Here is a 16,922-nt window from a genome sequence, read left to right as displayed (position 1 = left end):
TAGGTCTTTACAAGGACGAGGCCTGACAGGAACATTGTTAAGCTTTGGCAAGCTTCAGGGTGACAATTCAACCAATGCCACAGAGTTGAGGTAATTTCTCTCAACACATTGCCTTCGTAGGGAAAATCTACATATTTTTTGAAGTCGCATGTATGTGATGTAATTTAGTCTGACATATTCTGGCAGTCAATCCAAACTGAGGCTTGAGACTTCTGAGGCTCCCTGGTTACCCCCCCTGGATAAATCTCATATACACATACTGTATATACATATACTGTACACTCATACACACACACACACGCGCGCACACACACACACACACACACACACACACACACACACACACACACACACACACACACACACACACACACACACACACACACACACACACACACACACACACACACACACACAACCCACTTTCTCTTTCCCTGCCCCCGGATTGCACTATCCATCATCTGCCCATAAAAATCTCTCCTCCCTCACCAGCACACTTCATTTTTGTGCCTTGCTTTCTGTCACTTTAGTGCTGCCATCCATCTCCTCTCACCGCTCCCTTCTGCGTCAGGTGAGCAAGGTCCTCGCTTACACTGAGATATGCAGCAGCCTTTTGATTGTCCCTCTTTGAATAGAGACAGAACAAATTCTTGTCAAAACTATCCAATGCACTTTTCAATTATACCTTTTTCTTCTGCACATTTTAGTATTTGTTCCCACAAAGTAGTGCTAGAAAGAAAGCTTGATTTACTCTCCAATGTATTCCTCTTTACTTTCATCCCATCGCCATCATTATTTTCCCTCATCTCCAGCCAGCCAGACAAGGTTTACGGCAAAAGTCCTTGATGTTACCATGGAATAAGATATAACTGTTAAGTTTGTTAAGCTAAAATGCTACAAAGCACTGTGGGCCAGATTTAGGCACAAGTCAGTAGCCTACTTGCTTAAAGGCTTTGAAAGGCATCTGTGTTTTCTTTTGATATATCCGAGAACCGGGAGACAGTTAAAGCTCCAAACTGAGTGGCGGTAGAGGTAACGGTGGTACGAGCAGTGTCATCATTCATTTCCTCTCTTCAGTACCTTATAGTTACTCTTTAAATAAGACAAACAGCCATGCAAGCAGCTCTGTGAAGCTGTACTCACTTTGGTGCTTTGAGCTATATGCTAACATCAGCATGCCAACACAGTCACAATGACATATGCTGTTGTTTAGCAGGTGTAAAGTTAATAATGTTTATCATCTTAGATTAACATCGCTAATTAGTACAAAATAGCAAGGTACAGCGGATGGGAATGAAAATAGTTTGGTTTATGTCCAAATACAAAGCATTGGACACATTCAAATTTTCTTTGGAGGTCATGACTCTGTATAAACTCCCACGGCAACCCATTTCATGTACTGTATGTTCTTTATATAGAATGGACCGACTGGCATTACCACCCTTACAGCCGCATTAATATTTTCAGACACTAACTGGGCAAAATTATTTTTTCAGTTAAATGCTTTTAGTTTAAAAAAAAGTCTTAAAAAAATATACCCTGTCTGTACTAAATTGCATAGTAAGGCAGTCTGACCGACTGAGCCATCCTTAGAGCTGGAAGCAATGAAAAAAGTGCACACAAATGCAATGAAAGAAGTTAACTAATCCTACAACATTACCAAAAAAAAAATAATTATGAGATGCCTTGAAATTAGTAGAAATCAAAAAATACCATACATAAAAATCAATATGTAAAATGTATATAAAGCCTTCGATGTCAGTAGTCGTTTTTTTAAAAACCATATTGACAGATAACTGAAGTCATAAACTACAAAAAGCCTGGCTTTTGTATCAAACATTAAACACTGATTATGAGTCAAAATTCTAAGAGTCAGAAAAACAACATTAAAACAGTAAGTTTAGTGACTGTTCTCTGACTAAGATGATGACTCAGTGTTCACTCCTTCTCTCACCTGCTAATAAAATCTCCACTCACACCACTGCAGGAAAAAAAATCTGTGGCATTTTAGTCCCAGACAAGAAGAAACCATACTCAAATTTAAATCATTGGAGCATTCAAAGTAACAAGCACTAGCTAAAATTGGCTAGATGAGGTGAGAAGACGAGCTTTTATCACCATGGACATCGGTGTCTTTAAAATCTGTCAAACGCAGGTCCTTCTCTCACAGTGCAACGATTTGTGACTCTTTCTTTTACATTATGTCTTATAGCAGGCAATGTTTTAAAAACGAAAAAAAAAAAAAAAAAAGGTTAACTTTGTGCAACTGTCCTCTCTAATGGTCATGAGCGTATGGTTTAATAAAGCGGTCAATTACAGCAAATGGGATTATAATGCGCTATCAAAGTTCATTACCATTGGGAAGTATTATTCTTTAATGTGGGTTAGACCCTCTACATCATCCTCATTAAACAAACCAGTATATTTAGAGAAACAAGGATTTTAAGAGTTCAGTTTATCAACATTCCCTCGGGTGGATATCAAAGTTTCAAATGGTCTCATTTAAAGCCTTTGGAGTTGTAATCCATTCTTAAGCTTTACTACACCCCACTATACCATCTACACATGCATTCATCGTCCCCATCCTCCAACATTCATCTGAAAAGTTCCTCACCGTCTCCAAAAACAGGGCATCCTTCGAAATTCAGATTTCAAATTTGCCCTTACGTGTACAGATTAGATATCCGGACTGTCACGATTCATTATCACTACATCTCACTTCTTCTTCAGCTCTGTTGTAACCCAATTTCTTGCTTTGATGGTGTTTTTAATCTGTTGGTTTTCTCACTGTCAGATGGACTGATGAAGTTTCAGATAAAGGACTGATGTGACAGCTAAATGTGTTTGGACTGTACAAGTTTGATAATGTTGAAATAAAGCACAGCTGAGTTTTGCTTTTGAAAGCAGCTATGATCCACCAAAATGAAACAAGACTCAGAGTGTGCAGCCATGTGATTAGCGCTGTGCGATGGGACAGTGAGGATTTAGGGGGTGAATATTCGAAGAAAATTCAAATAGTCCACAGCGAATCTCGAATAGTAGTTTTGCTTGAAATGCCCATCCCTAACCAGCAGTTGGCTTCAAAAAGCCTCCCCCATAGACTCCCATTAAACTTTTCTCATGAAATCCATAAATTTATCCACAAGTCATTTTGGTGTCATTAGCTGAATTCACTGCTGATCAAGTGCACTGATGGTGCTGCTGAAAATAATTACATAATAAATTAGATATTAGGTCTCCAACAGAGGTATGGGACCATGTCTGCTTTAATTGACATGCCTGGGGTGCAGTCAGGTTTCTGCTATTGGTGGGTAGGAGCAGTGTCCTCGGGTTCTTAGTCAGATCAAATCCAATCCACCCCTCACTCCTCACCAGCTCGCCTAAATATCACTTCCTCAAGGATTTTTTAATTTTTTTTGTATTTGTTACCAAAAATGCTTGATTTTGCAGCAGCTTTTCTTGAAAAGTGTGATGTACTTTGTGGAGTTTTTAAGTGATTTTTTTGTTTTTTTTACATAAAATTGCAGGAATCAGCAAAAACAGCAAGTCACTTCTGGCTCCAAAATAAACAAGGTGGCGAGAGCCAAAATGCTAAACTCAAGGCATCAAACCAGCAGTTTACAAAGCAACGGGTAAAGTCACGATGCGTTGCTGACTGGCCAGAAAGTTGATATGCTGGAATAATGGACAAACACTTGATATTCAGCAGTATCCTTAGAGGGTACTCAAAGTTAAAGTACTCCTTACTTTGGCTATAAAATTCAATATGTCAGCTCGATTCATTCATAAATAAAGATTGTTTCTCTAAAACTAAACGTGTACTTGTGAAAAATCTAAATTGAGCTCAAAGTGCAAGTTCAGTCCCCTCGGATGCACTACTGGACCACTTGGCTGGCTGCAGCTGCTGTAAAGCGCTGCAGACTCAAATATCGATCTGCTTTGCAATCAATCAAATGGTGAGTGCTTGTCAGGGTCAGAGGAGACACTAATATCTTGGGCAGATGTGGATTTATGGCTGCATGTGTCCTTCTCCCCCGCTCCCCTTTTCACTGCCTTTCATCTATTTTGTCACTGCTTTCCTCCCCCTTCCCAACATATGTCAACGCTGCGACATGCGTTCGTTTATTGTACACACATAGCTGCAGGTCCCTTCACGCTTCCATTCACACCTCCTCTTTTCAACATCTTTGCCCTCCTCTCTTTTTCTCGCTCGTAAGAGGAACTCCGTTGCTCCGTCTCTCCATTCATGCATCCCTCCTGCTCATCTACAGTCCGTCCACACACACACACACACACACATCCTCAGTCTCGTCAGAGCTACCTGGAATTATTTATTGTATTGTATAATGGCCGACAGCAGCTCACACCAGCCCAGCAGTGCTTTGCTTTATTTATTGGTTTTCATTCCTTTTGTCTCAGTGTGTGTGTGTGTGTGTGTGTGTGTGTGTGTGTGTGTGTGTGTGTGTGTGTGTGTGCGTGTGTGTGTGTGTGTGTGTGTGTGTGCGCGCGCAGGACAAGCACACATTAAAAGATAAAAAGCCCAAGGACGTCCTGCACATTGGAGCTGCTGGTGAAATGACCTGTGGATTGATAGATTGATTGATTTGGTATTTGAAGGCTAATCGGCCATTACTGGGTGATTCGTCCGCTGCCTGCGCTTCTATCGGTTTATATGATGTATACACGTGCCCATATTTACGTGTGTGTGTGTGTGTGTGTGCGTGTGTGTGTGTGTGTGTGTGTGTGTGTGTGTGTGTGTGTGCATACGCCACAACGACCAACACTCGCCACCTTTTATCATTGACTAAATGACTGTGCAGTGTGAGTGAACATATTTTCTTCACTGAGGGGATTTTAGCCAACACAGACTCCTTCAAATGAAGGGAGACTCAAGCTACACAAGTAATTCGGACGTATTGTATTGATCTGTGTTATTAATCACGCTTAAAATGGGCACTGTTGTAGTCCTATGTATGGGTCTTTAGTTTCAATTTTATCAATGAAAAGATGAATTTGCATATTTGTATTTTAAAATTATTTTTTTTAAAGCATTATATAGAAATATGTAACAAATTCATGAGCCTATTATTGCAACAAATTATTTCTTAAAACATTTTTAAACATTTGTAATATTTATATTTTATGTATAAAAACTCCTTCCATTCGTCACTGATTGCTCAACCATTTAGGTTTTTGACCCCTTAAACCAAAGCACGCTGTACTCGTGGTCTTTCATTCCAGGTTTCAGGTGCCTTGTGATGTGTAATTTTCAAACAGGCAGCGATCTTTTCCTCTTTAAATAATTGACCTGGCCTGAAGAGCAAAAACTATTAGAGAAGAAATGTTTGAAAAAAGTGAACATATTAATTGTACACGCCACTGGGGAATGGGATTGTATTATAAAAGGTAGAAAGTGGTGTCAAGTAGCCTATATCAACTGTAGACTGCATACCGTCCTTGAATAAACTCTGAGGTACAGAATTTGTGCCAGTGCGACTATGCCTCTCCAAATATTCACAATCTTAAGCAAAGGGAATGCTTATATTGTGGATGTATGGCTGAAGAAGGAAATCTATCATCTGGGTGCTAATCAGGTCTGTATTTCTGCTCTACTGACAGTCTCTGAGGGAACTGGCCTTTACGATCAGTTTCCAGCGCTCCTTTGAATACAGATAACACTGAAGGTCCTGCCACAATGGCTTGAAAAACAGCACAATCTAAAGCCCCATGTTATCATGTCATTGTTTGAAGAAACACTCGCAGACCACTGCAGCGCCTCAAACTCAATGCTCCCTCTGTCCTTGGCTGTGGATAAGAGTCCATTTTGACCTGTGTGTGTGTGTGTGTGTGTGTGTATGAGAAGGGGGTGTTTTTACCAAAATGACCATTATATAATACCAGACAATAAATAAATAAAGATACACGGACAATAAGAAGGGTTTGGAGGAATGGCAGGGGTGGATGGCACCATGTGCCCCCCCCCCCCCCCCCCCCATACAGTACCTCCACGTCCCCCCTCCCTTTGAGCATGATGAGGATGGTGATATCACCAACCCTTCGTTGCAGTTTTAGATCAATGAAAGAGAGAGAGGAGAGAGAGGGAGGGAGGGGTGGGAGAGTGGGGGAGATCTGTGTATTTTCAGCCACACTCTGACAGCTGTGCAGCTACCCCACGTACGTGCTCATATCCGGAGAGACACGGGGACAGAGAGAGAGAGAGAGAGAGAGAGAGAGAGAGAGAGAGAGAGAGAGAGAGAGGAGAAAGAGAAGGTGAGAGGGGAGAGGCTGACATCCGTCTTTTTTTTTTTGCTCTGCAGACGCGTGCGTGACCCGTCTGCTCCCCGGATTTCCCTTCAACTTTTTGAGCTTTTCCTTGTCGCATACCTCCATCCTCTTTGGAATGAACTGTTTTCCTGCCTGCGTCGTTTCCATGTCAGCATGGGAACTGCCGTGTCCAAAAGGAAGAATTTAAGAAACGATGCGATATCCTCTGTGGCAGCAAAAGTTAGGTGAGTGACACCCGGAGCTCTCCGCCAGTACGGCACCCTCGGGAAGTCCTGGCAGGTATTTTTTTTTTTTCAGCCACCGTGCGCGAACTTACCTGGTGTGACAGTTGTGTGTTTTGATGAATTACCACTGCGCTATCCTCGGTACAGTCAGCCAGTCTTGCAATGCGCAGAGAGGCTCTTTTGCGCTGCCGACTGTCCCGTCTAGCCCGGGGCGTGCGGCTGAGCAAATATGTGCTTTACATTTCCCTTCATCATTTCTCCACACTGCACCTGCAATCAGGAAATGTAGTCTATAATAGGGGAGATTCTCCCGATTCCCTCTAAGTCTGTGTTTTATTTGGTCTAAACCAGCTGGAAAGAGGATATTTGGCGCGCCGCTGCTTTTACTGATGTTGTGAATGAAGCATCATTGTATAACGAAAGTCATGCAGAGACAAAGCGGGACTGCCGTGAGTCACAGTAACCCTGATTCGTTTTCTCAGTTTGGCATTAACCTCAACAGCCCATCAGCATGCTGTTAAAAAAAAAAGAAGAAAAAAAAAAAGAGGAGCCCGCCATTTGATTGTTATTGCAGTTTAAACCAAAAAAAAAAAAATGGCTTTCTGTCTGGTCGCGTCGAACCAGGGGAAAAGCGCAGCAATGAGGCGGCTGTATTCACATCCAGGCGGTCAAATGAACCAGCTGTCAATTACTCAACCACTGCAATCGATAGTGCTGTGCACTGATCACTCAGTCAGTGACTGGGCCAGTCACAGAGGGCAGCCCTGATCATTTATTCAGCCTGAAGAAACAGACAGGGGACTTTTTGGCAGGAGTCCAACCCGTTAAAAGCTATTAACGACTCAGAAAACGCACTATTTTTATTTAATATATTTTTTTTAAATAGCTGGAAGGGCATCCAGCTAGCAACGTGCTGTCGTCACATCTTTGAGGCGAAGCTGAGGCTGCAGTTTGCCGAGAAGCACGTGTGACTGTGTGACTGTGTTCATGTCCGCACATCAAGTGCAGACAGCATCAGCTCTGAATCCTGAGAGCAGATCGGAATACAAATACAGCATCTCTGCGCCTCCGAAGTGGTCCCACAGCAGGCATTGGTGTGTGTGAGATTGTAATTCAGTCAATGGATGACCTTGACTTGTGTAGACTCCAACATCCACAGATGTCTGCTGATGTGATATTACGTCATTCTCTCAGTGTGTGTGTGTGTGTGCGTGCGTGTCTACCTCATGGTATACAAGCTCCTCAGTGCAGGTTTTTAAATGTCTGTGTGCCATCTTGAAAAGAAGATGAGAATATGATGCTCATGCCCAATGCTGAGTGGCTGCAGAGGATGTCCTGAGCAGGTGGACAACACAGTAAGAACGTGTGTGAGGGCAGAGAGAGAGAGTCAAGGCTGACCGTCTTTTTTTCACGTTAACCATCGGAAATACTTCAACACATGTGACTCAACTGCCAGCTATTAAGGGTGCACCCCTACGCGCACACAAAAAACACACTGTCTGTCAAATACATACAATTATTTAGATATACTCTCCCTCTTTTCCTCCCTCTCTCTGCACCCCCTCATTTTTTATTTTTTTTTTACACAGGCACAAACAAACACTATTCAGAGTTACATTTTTTGGAGTTAATGGAAAAATGAACCATGGCTCCACAAGAGGGGAAAAGCAGCTGAATCGCATGCAATATTTATCAGCCTTTCACCTACACATGACCCCATGAATGTGGAAGCAAGCACTCAAAAGCAGTTTCTTTCCCTTGACATCACATGCACGCACAAACAACATGCAGTACATACAGTCAGATGTGTTTGTATGCACTCTTTGAATTTCATGTGAGTGTGCTTGTTTCTCCCTCCACTTTGTCTGAAGGACATGGCTGGATTTCAGATAGAGGCTTCAGATCAGGGTGTTTCCTTTCTCCGTTACAGTCATTTACATAGCAGTACATGTTTATATTAAAAGGATTTTCACCTCTAACATAGTTTAATTTTTTTTAAGTATGTTTTTTTATCATGTGCTATACCAGAGTACACTTTGACAACAAATGGTGGCATGGTTTTGTCTTTGGGTGACAGTTTTAAACTAGATTTATCTAATATGAAATTATTGGGATTTAAGACTTTGTCAAGACCAGACAACTAATTTTTTTCTTGCTATATTTGGATGAAGCTGTAAAAGGTCTGTTTATTGGCAGTTAGTGGCAATACATGAGAAAAATAGACTATTTATGTTTATTGTTAAACAAATTTTGGATTATAGCAGGTCAGACAGGTTAATGTGCACCTCTGTGCACCTGCAGTCTTCATTGACCATATAGCATACCTCCATGTTTCTGCACGCTGGGAGTTACAAGCGTGAGGCCAAGTGAACATTTGTATGGCTTATCTTTGTGAGGGCATTCATCGACACAATGCAGTCCCTTGCCCCTTCCTCTAACCTTCACCATCACAGCAAAATCCATCCATCCATCCATCATCTATACCCGCTTTATCCTGAACAGGGTCACGGAGGGGCTGAAGCCTTTCCCAGCTCACATTGGGCGAAGGCAGGGTTCACCCTGGACAGGTCACCAGTCCATCACAGGGCCAACACGTAGAGACAGACGGAAACAAAGACCATCCACGCTCTCATTCACACCTAAGGGCAATTTGTAGAAGAACCAAAAACCCACGCAGGAACAAGGAGAACATGCAAACTCCAAACAGAAAGGCCCAAGCCCGGATTGGAACCCAGAACCTTTTCACTGTGAGGCGACCATGCTAACCACTGCACCGCTGTGCTGGCCTAAAAAAATGGCTAACCAGTACCCAAAACTAATTGTAATCTTTAATGCTAAAAAACAAGTCTTAACCCTCATAGAGCCTGATAAGGTGAGGTCCAGCTAACATGTCCTCACTTTGTCAAAATGTCCTCACTAAAACAGTAAAACTGACACTGGTCCCCACATAGACAATTGTACAAGTGTACACACACACGCGCGCACACACACACACACACACACACGCACGCGCACGCGCACAAATACTTTTTGGGATTATCAACACCTGCACTGATTTTATTCATTTCCCGTTTCCAAACCGTTAACACTACAGTAATAACCCCAACCGAATACTTTCGTCCTCGACCAAAAGCAGTACATGTCCAACAGCACATTTTATTTGACCTTAATTTAGACCATAGCCCACATTAATTCTAAGCATAAACTTAAACTGAACCTACAGGTGAACCAGGTGTACAAATCGAACTTCCTTAAACAAACTTGAAACAAATCCGCACATATTCTGTAAGCCTGCCCAGAACATAAACTCATTTATTATTCCTCACAAAATCTAAAATCAGATTCCCTTGCATAGATCACCAGTCTGACAGAAGACTATGAAACATTGATGAAATAATCTGACTTGCTTGTGAGGGCATGCCATAGACTGCCACACGAGTTTTTCCCCAACTGGAGAATTATCTTAAAGTAAGACAACTTCATATATGTAGTTTCCTACCAATAGCGTGTGTGGGTTTCTTTGCGAGACAATACTCTAACTTCTAAACTCTCTGATGCTGTACGTGGATACAGTCATGGTGTGAGCTAAATGCTATTGCTGTAAGGGCAACTGCTCACAGTGCTGATGCAAACACGCTGATGTTTTGCAGGTGTAAAGTTTGCCATTTATTTAATATTTACTAATTAACTCGGAGTAAAGCTGGCTCTGATGGGAATGGCTTTGGCTTTGTAGATATCTGGTCATAAAACCTAAGTAGTGGATAAAATTAAATTGTGACGTGATAGTGGTGATTGAAGAAAAAAAAAAAATCGCATTGGCACTGCTATACAGTCATGCTCGTAGCAGCCGTACTTCTGGTGGGTCTTTGCCCCACCTACAGGTGTGTCAGGCTGGAGGAAAATCGTAAGGGTCATTCTGGTAAGCAGTAACAAATGACCTGGGTTGTCTTAAGGTATGAGGACTTGTTAGAGGACACTACTCTTGTGAATGACCAGATTTATAGCGATGCATTTACAAACAATGCATAGGAAAGCAGACACCGGCTACTCGTACCAAGTGTTCGACTGCGTCTTGTGTCATCTTATGCATGTTTACGGTTTGCTGGTTATGAAACAGGTCACACTCTCCCCTCCAGCAGCTCACTAGGAGAAGAAGCTAGCGACTGAGAGCGAAGGGAGAGATTAGCTCTCATTTACACACCAGAATTCTGCGACATTGAGTGAGAAAGCAAATGCTTTGATCTGCTGATCAGCCTAAGAGGAGGGCTGTGGTGCGGTTCGGCTGAAGGGCAGTGGACAACAGTGTTCGCAGAGCTGTGAGGCTGTGCAGAATGACATGAAAGATGAAAGGATTGGGTTTTACAGACGGATGCAAATGAAATATTGTGTGTTGGTTTATTCAGGACAGTCAGGTGCGACTTTGTTGTTCGCCCGCAGTCACTCAGTTAATGGAGTCCAAAGATGTTTCATAACTGTCTTTGAATATTTATTCAATTTCCTCAAGCTCCATAGAAAGAGTCATTCCTCTCCACTTCTTAGAATCTAATCAGTCTTTCATGTATTTAAAAATATATACACTGTGTATTTCTAAGTTTTATGTGCTCTGTGCATCCTCATTTCAAGAAGCAGAGGTTGTTTTTTTTTTTTTAAATCTATCTCGCTGTCCATCTCTTTCCTTCTTTGTTCAATCACACAGTATAATTCTTTTCCTTTAAATATGCTGAATGAGGCAGATTTTATTGATAACAATCTGAACAATGATGAAGACTCCAGCAGTGCTGTGGGGTTGTTTCCCTTTGCTGGGTGCATATTTATCTATCTGAACTCAAGACTTCTCAGTTGTCTCAGAGATTTATATGCTCAGATCTTCCATTATTATGAGCAATTTTCTACAGTTCATTAATAATGAAGCATATTTTATTGCTGATCATGAAGACCATGTAAAACAGGGCAAAAGCACTAGAACATGATTGGACCATAAGTGGATTTTGAGTCAGAAACAGTGTTTGCTGGTTGTTTCAAAGTCATACATTTCAAAAACCAACCAAAGAAAATGAAAATTCATGCATTTTTTTTTCATCTACAGCTGCTGCTGTTGGGGGTGCAAATTCTCCACTCGGCCATTATATTACAGTTGCAGAAGAAGAACAAGATCACAGTCAAGGAACAAACCTCAAAAATTGCAAAACCATATGGGAAACAGAAATAGAAATATGGCATTTAAATTCATTTCATATCAAATGGAGGAAGGTTAGTCTCCTCATCACTCCATACATATCTGATGTTTCATCTGCTGGATTTTTTTTTTCTTTCCAGTCAAGCGGAAGCTTCAGCTGACGTGTAAGTCATATGCTTCATGCACGTCATGATTCATTTGCTGTTTTCATTATTCTCTGTCACATTTTGTTTTTATTGATCCAACAACTCTTCCATGTCAGCAAACCATCTAATTATTTTTTTCCAATACCTACCATTGCAATACTTTTTTTTCTTAATTTCCATAGTTTCCACTTAAGGTCTTGGCTTAGTGGGATACCAAAATAAAAGAGAGCCACCGCTGATGTTAATACTATTAAGACTTGTGTTTGTCCTACTAATAGAAGTCAAATTATCTGCAGGGGAAAAGCCCTGTTGTCCAATAAAAAGGTTAAATATGTGACTGCAGAGAAACAGTGCTGTGTGTAGTGCAGTTGCATCACTCAGCGCTGTAATGTGGTTGGGAGGTTGCGTTCAGCCACTCTTGTGCTGACATTTCAATCAGCTCCCGGATCAGATGCTTGGTTCCCACATGTCCCATAATGCACAGCACAATCAAGACTGCCATTTACATTTCCGGGTCCCTTCGGCCCTCAACGTGCGCAACAAGCCTCTCAACAGGTTCTCACCGTCCCTGCCGTGCATTTTTGTGTGTATGCTCCTTTGCATGTGGGTGTCTGTGTGTTTGCAGGAAACCCAATTTAATTAGTGCATCTGAGAGGAGGATTCGATTAAGGAACATTAAGAGTGAGGAATGTCTTTTTTTGGCAGCCTGTTGTTTACAATGGAGAGACACCCAGAGGAGACGCAAGCTGTGATGATATTCAGACCAGTGGGAATACTGCCAGGGGAGAGTTTGTCAGCCACGAGCTGTGTCACTGTGTTAAATGGCATCAGAGTTTACAGGAAAAGGCATCTGGGTCAATAATGCAATGAAATACTGCATGGAGCAGCATTATAATAAAGGGCCTCTCTAAATAAGTCAATTCTTTAATCCTGGGAGCCTTCAGGGCCTATTTTAATTTACAGCTTCAACAGCTTTAAGTAGAAGATACAGAAGATGGAAAAGATTTGTTGTTCTTTTTATTTGGTTGCATTGATTTGACCAACCACCAAACTGGTGATTGGGAGGTATGGTGAGACAGAAAATAGGTTCAAACATGTTTATAGATTTTACAAAAGTAATCTTCAGGAGGCTTCATAATCATTTATTTTACCTTCATTAATGAGACTTCTGTTGACTCGGATTTGTACAAATTGCTATTGATGATATTTCCACCTTCAACTTTTGAGTTTTAGTGAGATATTGTACTTTCCGTTGGATGCAAAAGACAACAGTGTTTTACTAAAGAGTTATTAACAACATAAACAATCAAAACACTTACTGTCAAGTAAATTTGACGTCAACACGGTCAACCATGAATTGCACTATATCTCGGCAGTATAAAAGAGTCATGCATTTTCCTTATTGTCATATAAAAGGCTAACAAAAACATACTTTGTTCCAAGCAATCCAATAATCTCAGTATCTTATAGAAGGGGAGCTTTTCACATTTCACATCCAAATTCATTATTGTGTGCATACAATACACACATTACATTTCATTTAATTTGTCTCCATTCACTTGGAAGGGTCCTCGTTTCTTTTACAGCAAAATATGGGTTGCTTGCGTGGCGTATATTTCTAAATGTGGGTGGATGATTTATGTACATGACAGAGAAAACCCAACCATGACAAAGGGTTGATTGACGGGCTGCCATAAACATAGCCGTAAAAGTACCAGAAAAAATATGTCTGTGAAGATTTAGCCCAGATACTCCTTAAAAAAACAGGACAATATGTGACAAAAAGTCAACAACAGCGGATAAAGTAGAACTGGAATAAGCACTAAGCATTGTTTTACCATCTGCATCTATTAGTAAGTACAAACCAGAGGAGGATGAAGAAAAGGGAATGTTTACAGTTTTGTCATATTCCCATCTGTCAAGTCTAGTTATGCATTGTTGTCTCATTTTATTCAAAGACCTGAAGTGCTGAGATGCATCTTCCTGTTTCTGAGGGTCCCTTTCATGTGTCTGTGAAGTGGTTAGCAGAGTTTGTGGCAAAATGTGTTGAAGAAGTGGAATGTGTGTGATTGTGTCTGACTCATTCAGCTCTTTGCTATAAGTACACTAAAAACTATCTGGTGAACTGTCGATCCAGACAGACGCAAAATACGCTCATATTCACTCTCACTGGCTCAATCAGGAGAGGAAGAAAAGATGACCGAACAATGAGCAGGACCTTCATGTGCCGTTCATGTTGTACCCACAGTTGTTTCCATAATATGACTGGAGTTATGGCCAAACATGAAATGTTTAAGTTCGAGTGAGAAAGTCCTCCAGCAGCCCATAGCAACTATGACTGTTTTCTGTTGGGACAAAAAGAAGCAAGTTGGGGATTTATTTTTCAAGTGACGGAGTCTGCATACAGAGGAGTTCAGGGTGATTGGATGAGTCAACAAAATGTCAGACTTTTAACCCAAGAGAGCGCTGTTTTGTTTCTCATTTCCACTTAGTCATCTCTTAACAAAGATCACAAATGTTCCCTAACTTGACCAAAACAGTGCTTGTAACCCACACCAAAACGTTTTCAAAAGCTCGAGTGACGACTTATTTTTAGGCCAAATTGCCTGTGTGCCTATAGCCTAACGAAGCTTAACACTGCAACATCATAAAACACATTCATTGATTCATATATTTTTTTTGGAAGATTCATCAAAATGATGTCTTGCCAGCAGAGATCAGACTTTGACGTCACAAAACACATGTGTGAGCCATTGTGGAGGGCAGTAACAAACTTGTGCCGTTCAGAGAGGGAACAAGTGTTGTGTTTAAGGATGCGGCCACAACTCACCCTGTAGAGCTTCTAAATGGACCTCAGAAACTGCTGTTGCCAACATAAAGAATGAAGTTTGGTTGTCGTCTTTTAAGCAACATGGCCAAGAAGCCCTCAAAAGTGCTGAGAAAATAGAAATTTTAACATCTACAATTTAATCACAACTCCACCTGTTAAGGAACGTCATGTAATACAACACGGAGCTCTAAATGGTCCTCTAAACTAAATCGACTTTGTGATGAGATTGCCTTCTTTAATGTAGTTTCCAATGAACTGTGAACTACAGTAAAAACCTGGGATTTATAGTAATGTATATGTGTGTAATACAGAATATTTAACGGGGTAAAACTAAAATCACAGGTATGAATCTGTCAGGCACAAATTTCTGCTGTATCTTGAAGGTTGAAGGTGTCCTCACACAGCCAGTCACCTCGAATCAGAATTATCTAATCTGATCTGAATCCAGGTCACTGAACTTGAACCGGTGCCATCCTTGCCAACCCTGTTTGACTCGTATGCTTAAATCAAATTTAATCCTTCATGAACGCGTCTCAAAGGTTTAAATGATGCAAAAGATTTTAGGTTTAGAGTTCTGTTGGCCTTCAAAGATGCAGCCGCCCTGAGGAGAAAACTGAGTCTGTTCTCTTCATTTATCTTTTATATCTTTGTTGTCCTGACTGCGCTTTCTGTCAGCCTCTATCTCCTCAAGTTTTGCTCCACCTTTCACTTTTAATATGTCCCAATTGTTCTCTGTATACTCCTCTTCCTCTCTGCTGTAATCATTTCTCCCCTCCCTGACTCATTTCGTTCCCCCGAACTCCCCCATCACATGTCGGAGAGCATGCAGGACGAATTTTATGTCTGCCTGTCAAGCTCTTTCCCCTCCTTCTCCTTCTCCTCCTTCATTTTTCGCCAGTTCTTTGAATATTTTTAAGTCATTTTTAATCACCTGTGATCCTGAAGGGCCGTGCACACATATCATATGGAGCGAGTACAAATCAGTAGCCTATTAACACAGCACAGAGACCGAGGTTTTGTTTAATGGATGGATTGAGAACCGTTTTGCTCAATCTGTTTCCAACTCGATTTCCTCTCATGTATAATGGATGATGCGAGTCTCTTGCACCATTGTTTGTTGATTCTAATCAGAAAGCGTAGCCTGTTGAATAATAAAACCAGAGGGCGAAATGAAAATGTCACCGAGCTTCTGAGGGACACCTGCTGATTAGAGCGTAGACTATATTCATCACAACAGTCCTTTATGGGGATTGTTGTTTGTTACATCAACAGACACACACAAACGCGCACACATTTCTTAGGATGATGCCCTTAAATATAAAAAGAAACTCACACCGACTCATGTGCACATACACAAGTACATGTTCTCATACAATCACACCCCACTACAAAAGAAGAAAAGGAGGATTTCAGAGAAGAAGATGCAGCAGACTTGAATTGCAGCAGCATGGTGAGCTATTTTTAGAAGTGTAGTGAAGGGAGCTGGATGGTGTCGCAGCACGTGCAGAGTCCTCAATAACACCCCCCAAAACTCTTAGGGAGTCTGACAGACTTTGGAAGTCGGCTGCACCATTAAGGGTAAACAATGGAGGAGCCAAGTCAGCAGGCATAGAAGAACATTTTAATTTTTTAATGGCGCACAGCAACAAAATATAAAATTTAGATGGATGTAAACCCTCCAATAAGCTGTGATTTAATGCAGTAAGTTGTTTGCAGTTTTACCCAGGGAGGTTCTGTAATTAAAACTTTTACTTGTTTGCAGTTCTCGTAGAACAATAAGAAACGCTGCTGAACCGAGGGTAAGAAGTGTCAGGAGATCGAATTAGAGCCCCCCCCCTCTCTTCTGCATAAGGCTGATGACCACTGTGGCAAAGTGGGCAATTACTTTGGTGCCCCAGACTCTCAGGGGCCCTAAGCGTGTTGAAATGTTTGTAGTATATTGATTTACTTTGTTTTGAGACACGGGTAAAACATAACTGAGATGATCAAGAGTTTAGCATGCTTCAAAGTCAGTGCCTGTCAGATCATCAAAGAGCATGACAAACATACTCATACCTTTGTCATGTCAACAGTGGGGGAGCTACATCTGAAAATGACTAATTTACCAAAAACATAATCCAACAAGCACCACCACTTAAGGGAACGAGAAGCCATTCCCATGCTACTTCTGTCACTTTTCATAAAACGAGCGCAACTCTACGAATGCCGAGAAGAGACTTTTACAAAGTCTCCATGTTATTTCCATGAGAGCAATTATCACA

The 16,922-nt window shown here is 41.3% G+C and overlaps 1 protein-coding gene across 1 annotated transcript in view; it reads left to right on the top strand.

The window, feature by feature from the left end:
• Positions 1-6,131: 6,131 nt before the first annotated feature.
• nsmfa (NMDA receptor synaptonuclear signaling and neuronal migration factor a) overlaps positions 6,132-16,922 on the top strand; it is a 38,203-nt gene continuing 27,412 nt past the window's right edge. The window contains 1 exon segment of the mRNA XM_069163356.1: positions 6,132-6,509. Coding sequence (XP_069019457.1) covers positions 6,439-6,509 — 71 coding nt within the window. The 5' untranslated portion in view covers positions 6,132-6,438.

The sequence above is a fragment of the Embiotoca jacksoni genome, unplaced genomic scaffold (genome assembly GCF_022577435.1).
Source record: "Embiotoca jacksoni isolate LCO1_2020_lvr unplaced genomic scaffold, fEmbJac1.0.p SCAF_10, whole genome shotgun sequence".
In the NCBI taxonomy this organism is placed as follows: domain Eukaryota; kingdom Metazoa; phylum Chordata; class Actinopteri; family Embiotocidae; genus Embiotoca; species Embiotoca jacksoni.
This window is presented reverse-complemented; position numbering and strand designations above follow the sequence as displayed.